The sequence below is a fragment of the Rhinolophus sinicus genome, linkage group LG02 (assembly GCF_036562045.2).
Source record: "Rhinolophus sinicus isolate RSC01 linkage group LG02, ASM3656204v1, whole genome shotgun sequence".
In the NCBI taxonomy this organism is placed as follows: Eukaryota; Metazoa; Chordata; class Mammalia; order Chiroptera; family Rhinolophidae; genus Rhinolophus; species Rhinolophus sinicus.
The window spans coordinates 200155931-200171392 of NC_133752.1; the positions used below are offsets into that span (position 1 = coordinate 200155931).

Here is a 15462-nt window from a genome sequence, read left to right on the forward strand (position 1 = left end):
ACCAGCCCTCGCGCTAAGCTGGCCAGGCTGTCTCCCCACAGGACGTGTCTGCTTCCCATCTGCCCCTGCCCATCCAGAGTGCAGACCAAGGATCCAGGAGAGCCAGTGCCGCCTAGGTTGGGCCTCAGGCTGGGTTCTTTGGCCTCTGGGTCCAGTCGCCATGTGGGGCCAGGATGGCCAGGCCCTGGAACACTGAGTGACAGAGCCCATGGCCCTCCTCTGAGAGAGGCTCCTGCCAGGACCAGGGATCTTGGGAAAGCCTGGCCTGGTAGAACGGCCAGAGTGGGGGCAGGAGCCCAGCAGGGTGAACGATGTGGACCCCGGGCCACAGGCAGGGACCACTCTGCCCTGGCCCTGTGGCCGCCCTCCCTACTGGCCCAGCGCCAAGTCCTGCCCGTCCCAGGACACGGTGTGCACAGGGCGTGTGTTTGCTCATGGCGCCTGGCCTGGCCACGGGACAAGAGCTCACTGTGTCCCCAGGGGCCCCCTTCCCTTGACCCCGGGCCATACCACCTCCATCACAATCCCCACTGCTCAGTGCCCACCTCCACACCCCCCACCCCTGTTTCCCTGTTCCCAGGCCCACCCCCACCCCACCTCCCGCTCTCTCCAACCACCTTGCCTCCTGCCCTCACCCCTGACCGGCACCACCCATGGCCCCTCCACCACACGCTCCGGCCCACATCCCCCACTGCCTGCACCCCTGATTCCCCGTGCCCCCGCTGCGCTCTGAGCCCAGGTTCCCTAGGGCTGGGACCCTCCCCCCCAAGCACCCCAGGCAGGGCAAGAGAGGTCTGGAGAGCAGAGCCCCTTGCTCTGCAGGGGATGGGCGTCCCATCGGAGGAGGCCTGCTAGGGGGTCAGTGGCCCCGAATCATCTGGGTGGGTCTGAATGTCCTGGGGGCAGGTGAAGGCCCTAGGCATGGGCTGTGCCCAGCGCTGGGGCACTCTGTTCAGTGGGCCACATGGGCCATACTGCTGCCCAGTGGAGGTGGTGGCCCAGCCGAGATGGCCTGGGGATGAAGCCTGTGGGAGAGGCCGAGGACAGGCTGTGAGAGCTGTAACTGGCTTGTGTCTGGGCTGCTGGGCTTTCCAGTGGAGAGCTGGGCTGTGGTCAGGGAGGGCATGTCCCTTCCAGGGACACCGACTCTCAAGCCTGCTGGTCAAGCAGTACATGGCCCACCGGGCAGGGCGCACGGCTCCACACGGGTCCACACGGGCCCTTCCAGATCCTGACTCAGCACCCACACGCAGCGCCCTCAGGCACCTCACACTCGCCTTCCTTGGATACGCCCAAACGGCGGAGCAAGGGGTCAAAGGAGGCTGGGATGGCCACTGGCTCCAGTGACATGCCGGGCAGGTGTCATCAGCCAAGGGACCCAGGGGGCAGGGTGGGACGTGGGGGCTGGGCTGGGCTGTGTTTTTGATGAATAAGTCATCTGACCAGCTCACTCAGTAGCTGAGGAATGGCCTACAGTAGCTCGTGGCCATGGCCGGGAGCTGCAGGCCAAGGGTGAGCACTGTATCCGGCTAGCAGGCCCCGCACGGGGGACAGGGGGGTGGCTGCTGCATGTGGGGGTCTCCTCACTCCCACCAGCTGTGAGGCTCCTCTGTGGCTGCCCTTGCAAGGGCCTCAGGTGGGCAGTGCTGCGCAGCTCACAGGTGGGGAAACTGAGGCTGGACTCTGGGGGTGTGGCCCTACACTGGCCAAGAGCTGACCAAGTAGAACTGGTTTGAGCAGGTGTATGTGTGTCTGCGCATGTGTGCATGTGTACATGCGTGTGGGTGTGCATGTGTGTGCGTGTATGTGCGTGTGCTCACATGTGCATGTGGACTGGGACCTTGCCAGGAGTCAGGTGAAGCAGAGGTGACAGCCTGTGAGTGGGTAGGGCCCTGGGGCACCTGCCCAGCTGGGGGTGGCAGAGCAGGGCCCAGTGGGGGAGGCTTGGAGGCCGGGTGGCTGGGTGGGGGGCTGGGCAGACACATGAGCCGCTGGCCCCTCTTCACAGGTCAGACACAGAGATTGGGGACATGGGAGCCCAAATTTTGCCTGGGGCCCAGACCCAGCTCTGTGGTCCCGCCTCTTGCCCTACCCACCCCACCCTCGTCCCAAGGGCAGCCTGGCCAGTGCCCTCTAGCCCCTGAGGTCACCGAGGCTGGGCCTATCTTGGGTGCTGCTCTGATGGGTGGCCCTGCTTCAGCTCCCCGGGGCCACAGTGGCCGGGACGGCGACCCCACACTGAAAGGCTCACCATCCAGACAGGCAGCTGCCTCACCTGTGTTGGGGGCCCCAGGATCTTGGCAGGCGGGACCACAGGATGACAGACACCCCCCCCAACAGCTGCTCAGCCCAGCCCTGCCCCCAGCGTGGGCCCCTTCCCACCTACACCACCTGTCGCAGCAGGTCCCACCTCTTCTGAGACTCAGCTTCTAGGCACTCTTGGCCTGGCCTATTCAGTGCCTCTACTCCAGCCTCCCTCCCCCTGCCCTTGACCCCAAATCCTCCCCATGAAAGACACCCCAACCTCCATCCTGATGCTGCCTGACAAGAAAAACGCCTGTGGGGATGCCCCCGCCCCTCCTGCCTTGGGCTCTCGGCCACCCCACCCCACAGTCCCTGTCCTAGGAACCCCAGCCTCGGTTTTCTAGCCTGTGAGCTGGGCAGTGCTGCCCAACCTCAGCTGGCAGCTGGAGCCTGGGGGGCACTTTGCATTCCCAAGCCTCAGTTTGCCTCAGTTTCCCCATCTGTAAATGAGGTTCAGGAGGAAGACGGCTTGCCCTACCTCTGCCCTCAGCCATGTGGAAGCGGGGCAGTGGGTGGGTCCTGGGGGTGGGGGCAGGCTGCTCCCCGACACGTCGGCCACAGCATAGGAAAGTCACAGTCGCTGCGTGCAACCCAGGATCTGGAAGCACACCCCCCGTCCTGATCTACTTCCTGCAGCTGCCCCTAGGCCAGCTCAGTCCATCACACACCCCAGTGCTGGCCCGGCCAGCCTGACCCAGCCAGGACGCTGGACCTTTGGAAGAGGCGGTGCCTAGGCCCAGCCTGAGGAGCACAGGGACCGGCATGTGTGAACACCTGGAAAGGAAGCGCTGGCAGAGGGGCTCCAGCATTGCGATGGGTGGGAGAGGCAGGAGCAGGCCACAGGGACTCCCAGGCCCTGCTCAGCACGCACAGGCTCCCCTGTGTCCCCACAAGTCCTAGGGGCAGACCGTGCTCCCCAAATACCCGCTTTGCAGCTGAGAGAGCTGAGGCCCAGCGGCTCTGCCTTTCCTCCACAGGCAGGAGGGAGCCCAGACACACTTTGAGCTGCAAACTGGTGTGTTCAGAGCAGGCTCCTGGCCTGCATCGGAGGGACGGTGCAAATGGTCCCTGGGGGCGTTAGGAGTGGCAGGGCCTGGGGCCCAGGTTGGTCCAGGCGGCAGGATGGAGACCAGGGTCAGTGCAATGGGGGGTGGGGGAGTTACCCAGTGAGCTCTGCTCTCCTGCTGCCCCTGGGGCCACCACAGCCCCAGGTCCCCGGGCAGCTGGCTCACCTGCCTATGCAGGAGGGACTCCAGGGCTGGGTCGAAACCCCGCAGTGGCGTCCCAGAAACCGCAAGTCAGCAAGTGCCCTCTGTGGGCATGCCCAGACAGGGTGTGGCCGAGACACAGATGGCGGGTCAGGGCGCAGAGGGCCCATGCGGGGTATCGCCTGGGGTCCTGGGGAGAGAGACTGGGTTCCCAGGGTGGTGCCCTCACTGGGGAACAGGAGGGAGCCAGGCTGGCACAGGTACACGGGTAGAGGAAGAGCAGAGGTTGGAGTCCCCTGGCGCAGCCCTGCCCACCGTGTCAGACCCCCCACCAGCAGTGCTGGAGCGTGACCCCAGGCCCCACTTCACAGATACCGTGTTTCCCCCAAAATAAGACCTAGTCGGACAATCAGCTCTAATGAGCCTTTTGGAGCAAAAGTTAATATAAGACCCAGACTTACAGTAATAGTAAAATATATTATAGTAAAATAAAACTGGGTCTTATATTAATTTTTGCTCCAAAAGACGCATTAGAGCTGATAGTCCAGCTCGGTCTTATTTTCGGGGAAACACGATAGGACGATGGCTCAGCATGGAGCCTGGGGGCCCAGACACTGAAGGGTCAGGCACTGCTACGCTGCTGACCCAGGAGACACAGGACTGTCTGAGCCCAGACATCCCATCACAGCTCACCCTGGGTCCCTGTCCTGAGCCCAGCCAGGCCCCCAAGAAGAGGCAGAGAGGTCTGGCCCAGGTTTGGCCCAGCAACTGCGCACCCCAACCCAGGCCCCAGTTGGGAGCCCTCTCTGAGCCATGAGGAACTGCCCACCCGGGAACCTGGGCCCAGTTGACAGGAGGGCCACCTGGTTCTATGCCCAGGGCCCGGCCCAGCAGGACCCTAACGTGGGGTGGGGGGAAGGAGCCAGGCCCACCCTGGGCAGCGGGAAGCAGGAGGGGGTCTGGGGAGCAAAGGGGCTGGTAGCTCAATGGTGATTTCTTGGTGCTGGGAAGTCTTAGCCAGAGAGTGAGCCGCAGCGTTCTTCCCGCTCTTCCCATTTCTCTCCAGTGACTCAGGCTGTGCCTGCAGCACCACCATCCAGTCGTCCTGTGCTGTGGTGCCAGGAATGTGCCTGACCCTGCGGGTGGGGTTTGGAGGGGCCGGGTGTGCCCCGCCCCCACCTCCCTTCCCCTCAGGCGTGGCCCTGCCGCTGTGCTGCTCGGCCCACACCCTCCACTGCTGTCCCCTGCCCCAGTCACCCATCCTTGGTTCTCAGTCCCTTCTGCCGGCCGTGCCCGCCTCCACAGCCAGCCTGGTGTCCTCCCAGCTCCTCGTGGGGAGTTTGGCCCCGGCTGCCCAGAGAAGATCTGGCCCTGCATCCTGGCGTGGGCACTTGTGCCTGCCCCCAACCCAGCTGTGACTCAGTTGCCTGATGTGGGATGTGGGTGGAGAAGGGCCTGGGCTCCCCATCTGGATGGTGGACAGGATGGCCAGACCCTGTCTTTCCAGCCCCTGGCCACACCCAAGTGCCGCCTGCTGTCTCCTTCCTCTAGAGGGGGTGGGAAAGCTCCACTCCTGCCCTGGGGGGAGGGGGACCATGCTGCCAGCCAGGAGGCCACCCTGCCCTGACTCTCTGGCCTCAGCTGGCTGGGAGGAGAGGGAAGGTGTTGCCAGAGAGCAGCACCTGCAGCGAGGGGCGGTGGCATAAGTGTGCCTGCCAGGGTACCCGCTGTGTGCGTCTGCACACCACCTGCCCAGTCCTCACGGGCCAGCTGGCTGCCTGTGCACACACCTGAGTGAACAAGTGAACATACAGGTGTGCTACTGCCTGGGCCCTGACTGGGCCGACCAGCCACTGGGGAATGCCGGATGTCCTCCAGGCCAGAGCAGGCCCCTCCCAGCTCCTGGCACCTGGAGCACCCATGCTGCTTCCCCTCCTACAGGGAGCCCTCAGCGTCAAGTTCTGCCTGGTGCCACCCAGAACCGAGCACGGGGCACTTAGGATGAGCTGGGCAAGATTTGGGGGCGTCACTTCACCAGAGGCCCACCCAGCTCCTGGGCTAGCCTGGGCCCCCCCCTTCCCCTTCCACCCCACCCCCACACCCCTCCCACTATTACTTCCCAGGAATAGGGAAGTGGCCCTGAGGTTGGAAACCAGCCTAACCACTTCTTCTGAACAGATGCTCTGCCCAGGCCACCTCACATCCTGGGGTCAAGATGCCTGAGGGGACCTGGGCAGAAATAGGACAGGGCAGGGCCCCTTCTCCAGGCCTCAGGGGACCGTCTGGTCCCCCAGTCCCTGTTGGAGACTAGACTCAGGGGGCTGACCCAGATCTCCAGCAGCCCAGACAGAACCCCTCCCCCTTCAGGTGCTCTCAGTCCCACCCCCACCCCCCCACCCCCAGAACAACAGAATGAGGCAGGAAAGGCTTCCAGCCCTGGGTGCAGTCTGGGTCACCAGCCTCCTGCCTTGGTCCCCACAGGTCTGGCCAGCAGTCCCTGAGAATGGACATGCCCCAGTGAAGCTGCTTCCTGGGCGGGGGTCCCTGCTGCATCCTGGGATCTCTGTGCCCCGGTTGGTGCTGGGGACCCTTTTAGGAGCAAAAGCCACGGCGAGGAGTGGAAGGCCACACAGACTGGAGGGGCTCAGCCTCAGGGGCCCATCCAGCAGGCTTGCCCCATGCCCTGGCCCGGCTCCACGTGCAGGCTGTGGCTTCTAGGACCCGTCCCCTGCCCACAGGCCCGGGTCCACTCCCAGCAGATACAGAAAGGAGGGGGCTGGCTGAGGCAGGGTCCAGGGCACCTCGTGACTCAGTGTGTGGCTCCAGGGTACTGTGGCCAGCCCAGTTGTCATCCTTTCTCCATGAGCAGAACTTGGGACACAGTGGACTTTCCTTGGAACCACTGACACCCCCGACCCGAGGCGCAGGAGAACTGTCTCCCACTGACTCTATTTCCGAACCATCAAAGGAGGGGACCCCCAGGGGCTTGCAGGCTCTGAGCTGCGTGGGTGATGCCTGGGGCTGGCAGGGCGGGGCCAGGGCAGGCTTCCACCCTGCCCCACTTCTCTCCTAGCCTGACCCGTTCTTGGATGCGGGTCACGTGCTGGCAGTGACACTCTCTTGTCTGCCCGGCTAGGCCAGTTGCCACCCACGGGCTTGTCCTTTCCCTGAGTCTATCCCCCCAACAGCCCCACAGGCCACCCCCTCTGATGTGGTTTGAAAGCAACACCCACTGAGGGACGCGGCAGGCACACCTGAGTGAGTAGGAGGTGCTCCCTCGACGTGTCTCCAAGGCCACTGCTGTGTCCCGAGACCACATTTGCTGTGACTAGGCCCTCTGGGGGGGCCCATCCTCTGGAGGCCCTGGGGTCCATTTGTAGGGTGTCTCTTCCATGGCCTGAGTGTGGTGTGAGTGTGGCCTGAGTCAGCCCCCCAAGTGCCCCGGGACTCAGGCCACCAGCCCCTTCTCCTTGAGACAGAACTTTCAGCTGCCCCCAAAGTGCACAGCTCTTATCCCCAAACCCTGGCCCCACTGTGTCCCCAGCGCAGCCTCTGGCGGCCACAGGTGCTGACTGCCCTCACGCCCTCTTCCTGTTTGGCTCAGACTTGCAGACTCAGTTGAGCTGGGCCTCCTCCTCTAGGAAGCCCCATGCGGGCCCCACTGCCTACAGGGCTCCTGGAACTTGGCCTGTGGGAGCCACATGCAACCCAGAGGCAAATAAGCACAGCCCAGTTTGCAGCTCCTGGGGCACCCCCTCCACAGCCCCTTCTGTGTCTGGTCCTCATCTGCATGCTGGAGCCAGCGCAGAGGCGCAGAATGGCCTGTCCAGCCTGGCACCGTCCACAGACACCGCCTGGATCTCCCTGGCTGGCCTGGGAGGTGGCCACCTTCTGAGAGGTGGCCTCTGCCACTGGGCTCAGGCAGTGGGGTTCCGGGCCGGGGGCATAAAGAAGCAGCCCTCCCCCAGGCCCACCCAGGCTGGGCTCCTCCGTCTGAGGGCCTGACCCCAGAGGTGACCTGGCCCAGTCACCCCCATTCCAGGGAGTCCCCTGGACCCTATGGATGAAGTCCGGGGCCTATGCCTGCAACAGCTAGAGCTTCCATAGCTGCATCTATTAGGCTCCTATTGTATGCCAGAAGCACCTCACAGACATCTCGCTGCACCTTCCTCCCGGGCCTGCACAGGGGCGACCAGAGTACCCCCAGATGCAGAGATTCAGGCTGGGACATGCCCATGGTTTGGGTGTAGGTCAGTGGCAGAGCGAGGCCTGGGCTGGGGTACTCAGCTGCATCAGAGGATGGTCCCAACAGAGGTCCCAAAGGAGACAGAATCACAGGGAGAATGGGAGGCACTGCAGGGGCACTGCAGGGAGGCCCAGGGAAGGCGGGAAGGCCAAGGTGTGAGGCCCGGCAAAGTGGCTGGGGAGCTGGTTCAGTGCTGACACTGTGCCCACTGCCCGGGGCAGCCTGGCCCCATCCCAGGCCAGAGTTCATGCAGGCACCACCCACCTCAGCCCAGGCCCTCCCTGGTCACCTTTGGTGAACATTGCAAAACCCCAGCCTGGCTCTTCTGGCTCTCCTCCCGGCGGGTGAGAGGCTGTGATGCAGGCGAGAAGCCTAGAGGGAAGGGCCCTCCCCAACAGGCCAGGCAGCAGCCCTGTGCAGGCACAGGGGGTGCAGGGCTGGTCCGGCACAGAGCTCCCAGAGCCCAGTGGGGTCTCGGTAGGGGTGGATGCCCACGCGAAGCTGGCCGCCTGTGAAGCTGTGGAGTCAGGCCACACTGGTTGGGGAGGGGGCAGGCCCAGGTGGGCCAGGGCTTCCTGCAATGGTACTGGAGGGCGGAGGGGACTCAGGGTGATGGCTGTGACCCTGCTGGTGCAGGGCAGCCCTGGAGAATTGGAGGCAGGACAGTGACCTGCTGTCAGGGGGAGCTGGGAGGACCTGGGAAGCTGAGGGAGCACGAGGTGGGAGCTGGGAGAGATGCCAGAGGACAGGTGGGCTGGCGGGTAGGTTTGGGAGGTGAGGCAGAACCACAGGCTTGGGGGTAGATGAGCGGCAGGTGGGGGTCCCCCAGGCATGGCCTGGGTGGAGGGGCATTGAGAGCCAGGGCAGGGGTACAGCTAGAAAGTGGCTAATGGAGAAGGCCTTGGTGGTTGGCATGGGGCCTGGGGTGGACAGGGGCAAGAGGGCCAAGGCCTGGCCTGTGGGGGGCTGGGGCAGGGCAGGCACCGCCCCATGAAACCAGGGGGCCTGGGGACACGGGGAGGAGGCCCATGAGTATGCATCGCTGCCCCCCACACTCCTGCTATGATGGATGTGTCCCCAGCTCTGTGGACGTGTTTGTGTATGACAATCTGTATGGGGTATGAGGGTGTACCTATGTGTGTGTACACGTGTGATGGTCTGTGTGGGGTGTGTGTACTTGTTTGTGTGGTGACCTATGTGTGTCTGTGTAGGGTATGAGTGTTTACCTGTATATGTGTGTATGTGTGTGAAGGTCTGTGTGTGTACCTGTGTGTGTGACTATGGGAGACAGAGTGTGAGTGGCCTAGGCCACCTTCCAGCCACCCTCCTCTTCTACCCTAATCCAGGGAGTCCAGCTGAGCTCATACCCGTGGCAACAGTATGACTCCCCTGGCCAGCAGGACAGGGTAACCTGGTGGTGTTGGCTGTGCAGGGCAGGGGTGGACTGTTTCCAGGACGAGGGGAGGTGGTGCCGTGCTCTGGTAGGATCCAGCCTGCTCCCCTCCTTGGGAAACGCCTGCCTTGAGAGGACAGGAACTCAAAGAGGTGCCCGCCCCACGCTGGCCTGAGCCTTGGTCAACCTGAGGGGTGGCGGGAGGCCAAGGGACACAGCCTGGCCGTCTTCGGTCAGTGGGACAGCAGGATGAGGACTTCGTGCCTCAACCCCAGCCGAACCCTCCTCCTGGTGGCCTCTTCCTGCTGTCTGCAGAAGTGGCCCCAGTGCTGCTGCTGGTGGGGTTGCTGACCTGGGCTGGGCCTGCCTGTGGGGTCCAGAACTATTTTTAAGGCCCACCGGATGGACCTTCCAGGAACCAGGAAATAACAGGCACTGGTATCATGTACATTCAGAGACGCGGCTGGGTATGTGTGTGGCTCAGACTGCAGGGGAGAAGTGGCCTGGGTCACTTACCCAGGGCAGAAGTCGCAAGACCCTTGGGTATCAGATTTGGCTTTACCCCCCATATAAGGAGGGCGGGGGCTCCACAGCTGGGCAGACAGATCCCTAAGAGCCTTAGTTTGCCAAGCAGAGAAATAGGGTGGGTCATGCCCATCAGCAGGGTAGAGTTGGGGTGAGGTAGGCAGCACCCTGCCTGAGCCCTGCCCACTGGGCACCGTTGTCTGGAGTACCAGAGTGGACATGGGGCCTTGGGTGGCTGCACAAACAGATACCAGGCCCCCTGCCCAGTCCAGTCCTTGGGTCGGATGGAGCCTGAAAGATGCCCCCGAGGCAGAAGGACAGCCCCTGCAAGGTGTGCCAGTCCATTCTGACCCTTCACGGAACTCGGTGCAGGGCGAGCACACATGCGCGCACACACACACACAGAGGCTCACATAACACACCCGACAGTGTCAGAGAGGGATGAAGGCTCTAAGAAAATTTCTACCACAGGAAAGAGTCTGCCTCCTGCTCTGTCCCCCACTCCCAGACCAGGCCGGCAGCCAGACTCCTGCAGCCCTCCACAGACAGACAGCCCACCTTCAGAACTGGGGTGGCGGGTGAGCGCAGCACTGGTGGAACACACATCATCCCTTCCAGGAGACTGGAGGTTTTCATCAAGCTGCTGCGGTGCTGGGGCTGACGGCCTCCCAAGGCTGACTCCCAGAGCCAGGGACCAGCTGGGCATACAGGCCAGGGCATGCGAGAGGACTGGCCTGGATGGTCACACGCAAGGCTGAAGTCCAACTGGGGAGGCCACTGGGGAGCTCACAACACCCTCCAGGGCTCCTGCCCTCCCCGACCCTAGGACTGGCTGTAGGTCTGGGAACCCTAACAGCCTGACCTGAGGGGGCCAGGCTTGGGGGACCTTTTGCTGGTCCTCTGGAAGGACCCACAAGTGGACAATAGCCCCTCCTTCTTCACATGTGCTGCGTGGATTCCGCTGAAGGGGTGGGCTCTGGCATCCTACCTTGGATCTGACCCATGGGGTGCCCTGCACTGGCCTGCGGCCCACAGTTTATTGGCCAAACCCCAGCCCTCCTTTCGTGGGCCCACACTGCAGGAGGATTAGAGTTCCCGTAAGGCAAGACCCTAAGAGCTGTACGAGTGGAGGGTCCACTTTCTGCCCTGGGACAGTGATAATGGCAGTGAAGGGGTGTGACTTGGGGGAGGTTGGGTGTGCTGAGGGAGACTGTAGGCCAGCCTGTGCATGTTTTGGGGCCACCCTAGGGGTTGCTGGAAGCGCCTGCGATGCCAGGACCAGTACCTTGGTCCCTGGCTCCCCCAACCCTCTCTAGGACTGTGTGGGAGGCAGGGACATCCTGACTCGGAGAACTGCTCACAGCCGGAGTCCTGAGCTGCTCAGACCAGTGACCTTGGCTGGCAATCCGTGGGGTTGATCACTCCACACAGGTGAGTCTGTGTAGCACACAAGGCAGAGAACAAGGTGAGGTCCCGACCAAGCCCATTTAGACCTGGTCTGGTTCGGGTCCTGACTGCAGTGGGCAAGGTGAGCTCCGTGATAGAGGTGGTCAGCAGGTGGGCCTGGAGGGCAGTCCGGGGGTGGAGAGCAGGGGAGGGTGCTCTAGGCACGAGGACAGCAGGGCAAAGGTTCCAGCAAAGGGAGGCGTGGTTAGGGAGGGACCTCGGGTGCGGGCTTGAGGTCAAGACCGGGTCAGAACTGCGGCCCCAGGGTGGGCGGGGTCCCGGAACGCTGCCGCGGAGCGGAGTCCCCGAGCGCACGGCGCCGCATCCTCACGCCGGGCCACTTGGCGGACGTGCGCGCACTGCCCGAGACGCCGACACACGCACGGCCAGGCCGCCCGGATCCCGCCCGTCCTCAGACCCCAGCGCGCTCTACATCCCGCAGTCCAGCCAACCGCTACAAGGTCCAGCAAGGAAGGCGCGCGTGTCGCAGATGACCTTCTCTGCGCAGCCTGAGCGGGGTGTACGAGTCCCCACCCCGTCCGCGCGCCACCATTGGCTGGGGCTCCGGTGCCCTTTGGAAACCCCGGCTCCCATTGGCTTACGCGGCCCCTCCCTACACGCCTCGGCCCCCGCCCGCGCAGGAGCTGCGCGTGCGCGGACCGTGTGTGTGTGAACGCAGAAGAGACGCGCCACGCTGTGCACTTCCGCGGTTCTACTACACAGAGATAGTCCCGGGCGGTTCGCTGCACCTCCCTCCCCCCACCCCGCGCCGACCCCTGCCAATCCCGGGAAGGGGCGCCCGGCCTCTTCTCTCAGTCGCCTCGGCTGCTTGCCCCGGTTCCCTGGGACAACTCCGCGGCGCGGATCCCCGCGGAAGGGGGCGGGGCCTCACTCTCCCCGGTCTCACTCTCCCCGCCCCCGCGGAGGGATACAGGCATCCGCGGTCCAAAACCCCGGGGCGAGGCGGCCGGGGCGTGTGAGCTGCTTGGCCTTCTGCGCGTTCACGAGGTCCACGAGGGCTCGGCTGGGGCCACTGCGTCGCGCGACAGCCTCGCCAGCGCGGGTTTCGGCATTCCGAAAGCCGGTGCTTCCGCAGCGTTCTCCTCCCAGCGCCCGCTCGCCATCCGGGGCTCAGGGCTCCGCGCGGCCAAGGGAGGCCGCTCTCCCGCGACCGCGCGGGGAGCCGAGCCCGGCGAGAGGCGGCGCAGAGCCCGGAGGCCTCGGGCCCGGGCCCCGCTGCCGCCCGCGATGCTGCTCTCCAAGTTCGGTTCCCTGGCGCACCTTTGCGGGCCGGGCGGCGTGGAGCATCTCCCGGTTAAGATCCTGCAGCCTGGTACGCGCGGGGCCGGAGATTGGGGGACCGGGGGCGTCGGGGTTTGGGGATTGAGGGTTGGGGGCGTACCGTGCCTTACCAACCCCGCCCGCACGGTCCCCACAGCCAAGGCAGACAAGGAGAGTTTCGAGAAGGTGTACCAGGTGGGCGCCGTGCTGGGCAGCGGCGGATTCGGCACGGTCTACGCGGGCAACCGCATCGCCGACGGGCTCCCGGTGAGTCGGGTCGCCGGGCGGACTTGGGTTTCTTGCCCAGAGCGCGTGTGGTCGCAGCCGACCGGGCCTGACCCCTTCCGTCCCCCCAGGTGGCCGTGAAACACGTGGAGAAGGAGCGGGTGACCGAGTGGGGTAGCATCGTAAGTGTGGGGCCGAGCGGGCGGGCTGTCGGCGGGGTCTGGGCTGCGGACTGTGTACGCTGACCGCTGTGTCCCCCAGGGCGGCGCGGCCGTGCCCCTGGAGGTTGTGTTGCTGCGTAAGGTGGGCGCGGCGGGCGGCGCGCGCGGCGTCATCCGCCTGTTGGACTGGTTCGAGCGGCCCGACGGCTTCCTGCTGGTGCTCGAGCGGCCTGAGCCGGCCCAGGACCTTTTCGACTTCATCACGGAGCGCGGCGCACTCGATGAGCCCCTGGCGCGCCGCTTCTTCGCGCAGGTGCTGGCCGCCGTGCGCCACTGCCACGCCTGCGGGGTGGTGCACCGCGACATCAAGGACGAGAACTTGCTGGTGGACTTGCGCTCGGGGGAGCTCAAGCTCATCGACTTCGGCTCGGGCGCGCTGCTCAAGGACACAGTCTACACCGACTTCGACGGTGAGCGCGGGCTGGCGTTCCAGCGACCAGTAACGCCCGCGGGAGGGTGGCGGGGGCTGGTGACTGTTGAGGCCACGCGCCGCTTCGGGCACGCTCAAGTGGGCACTAAGCCGAGGATCTCGAGCGGGTTCGTGGTGGGTGGGGGCGAGGGGCAGGCTCGAGACTGCCGTCTCCGGTGGTGTTGGGGCGCGCCCTCGGGCGGGGGACCGTGAGGTCGCAGTGTTTGCGCGGGTGTCCGTATGGGGAGTGCCCCAGACCCTGGTGATGTTAGAGCCGGTGCTGCTCCGGCCGCCGCTTGCGTGGGGGCGGGCGCTGCGTGCGTGCCCAGCGAGCGCGGGGGCGCTGGCAGAAAACCCCGCATTGCAGAAATCCCCGCATTGCGGAGCTCGGGGAAGCCGGGGCTCCCCGCCCGCCCACTCCTCCCCCCTCCTCTCTGCCCGCTCTTGCTCTTCCTCTCCCTTCCGCCTCCCTGGGCCCCGCTTCGAATCCTCATCTCACATCTGTTTGTTGTGAAACCCGAGCCGTCGCCCATGTGACCGGCTCCTCCCCCAGCTAGGCCAGCCCTGGGGAGGCCACGCCCGTGGGGTTTTTCCAGGGTGATGACAAGCAGGTTTTCGAGGCTGGCTCCCTCTTCTGGTTGAGGCCTCTGAGATGATTCACTGCGAGCTCAGAGTCATGGTGTTTCCGTGCGCTGCTGGCACCTGGGTGTGCGTCCTAAGCCATGTGTGTTCCTCAGGCACCCGGGTGTACAGCCCTCCGGAGTGGATCCGCTATCACCGCTACCACGGGCGCTCTGCCACCGTCTGGTCTCTGGGCGTGCTGCTCTATGACATGGTGTGTGGGGACATCCCCTTCGAGCAGGACGAGGAGATTCTGCGGGGCCGCCTCTTCTTCCGGAGGAGGGTCTCCCCAGGTGTGCGAGGGGCCTGGACTGGGCCGGCACGGAATGAGGGGTACCGGGAGCTGGCCCCTTCCTGACCCTCTCTCCTCCCCTGTAGAGTGCCAGCAGCTCATTCAGTGGTGTCTGTCCCTGAGGCCCTCCGAGCGGCCCTCCCTGGACCAGATCTCCACCCATCCCTGGATGCTGGGGGAAGACGGGGGCGCCTCCGAAAGCTGTGACTTGCGGCTCTGTGCCCTGGATGCAGATGACGGGGCCAGCACCACCTCCAGCAGTGAGAGCTTATGAGGAGGAACCTGCACCTGGCTTGTGGGACCAGAGGGACCACCTGCCCCAGCATGGCCCCTGTAGGGCCTGTCCTGTCAGGGCTGCCTGCTCCTTGAGAAAGCAGTGACCTCTAACTCCTGGTGACCTTTGCCTTTGGCACCGGGCCTGTTTCCTTTGCTTTGAGTGCCTTTTCGAACGCTGCTTTCACGGGACTTGGTATTCTCAAGCTCTGTCTGTCCAAAGACCTCCAGTCGAAGCGAGGTCCCGCCTGTCCTGGGCGGGTGCCTGACCCCAAGACTGTCCCTGTCCTGTGCTTCTGGGAGGCAGTGCTGTCGGCCCTCCGTGCCTCCCCATCTGACCAAGTTAGACCAGGAGCATTCTCTGTCCTGTGGCCTCGTCTCACCGGGCACAGGGTCCCTCGTGCCCACCTCCCGCACCCACCCTTGTCCTTCAGTGTTCGTCTGGGCATGTCTGTGCACAAGCAATGCAACGTTCAGGCCTCTGCTGCCCACACTCATGCACCGTGCGTGTGTGCGTGTGCGTGTGCACGTCTATTTATGGTGTGACCCCCGCGGAGGGCTATTTATTGTTTAATTTATTTGTGGGGGGTCCTTCCCAGCAGCCCTGCTTCTCTAGGCCCCTGAGGCTGGAGAGGGAGTGGCTGTGTGTGGACCCCAGGTCCCAACCCTACCTGCGTCTGTCAGAGGATGGACTTGTACAGTGGCTAATTTAAGGGGAGTGGGTGACTGCCACCTTGGGGCTCTGTGCCCTGGGGGGTGGGTTTTAAATTATTGTTCTTGTACAGTCTGCTTGTTGGCTCTGGAAGCTGGGGGTGGGGGGACAGAGTCTCAAGCCTTTAATTTATTTTAGGAGCTGTTTCTGTGGTCCCAGTGTGTGGGCATCAGGGACAGGGGTTCTTTTAGTTCAAAAGTAAGATGTCTGGAAATCGTATTTTTTATACAGGTATTTCAAGTAAATTGTTTTGTATATAACAGATATCTGTGTTTATTGGGTTGGGGGCCTGGGGTGAGAGAGAGA

At 64.1% G+C, this 15462-nt stretch overlaps 1 protein-coding gene across 1 annotated transcript; it reads left to right on the top strand.

Moving 5' to 3' along the window:
• The first annotated feature begins 11895 nt into the window (after positions 1 to 11895).
• On the top strand, positions 11896 to 15416 carry PIM3 (Pim-3 proto-oncogene, serine/threonine kinase). The gene is made up of 6 exons (XM_019712368.2): positions 11896 to 12455; positions 12561 to 12670; positions 12760 to 12810; positions 12890 to 13259; positions 13996 to 14172; positions 14258 to 15416. Exons 1-6 carry the CDS (start codon positions 12371 to 12373, stop codon positions 14443 to 14445), a joined length of 981 nt encoding a protein of 326 aa, XP_019567927.2. The 5' UTR covers positions 11896 to 12370; the 3' UTR covers positions 14446 to 15416.
• Positions 15417 to 15462: the final 46 nt, after the last annotated feature.

Excerpts from the sequence above, each read along its gene's own strand:
- PIM3 (XM_019712368.2), top strand. The coding sequence starts at position 12,371 with ATGCTGCTCTCCAAGTTCGGTTCCCTGGCGCACCTTTGCGGGCCGGGC. Across the intron at positions 12,456-12,560 it reads GGTTAAGATCCTGCAGCCTG|CCAAGGCAGACAAGGAGAGT; the intron begins GTACGCGCGGGG and ends CGGTCCCCACAG. Across the intron at positions 12,671-12,759 it reads GCATCGCCGACGGGCTCCCG|GTGGCCGTGAAACACGTGGA; the intron begins GTGAGTCGGGTC and ends CCGTCCCCCCAG.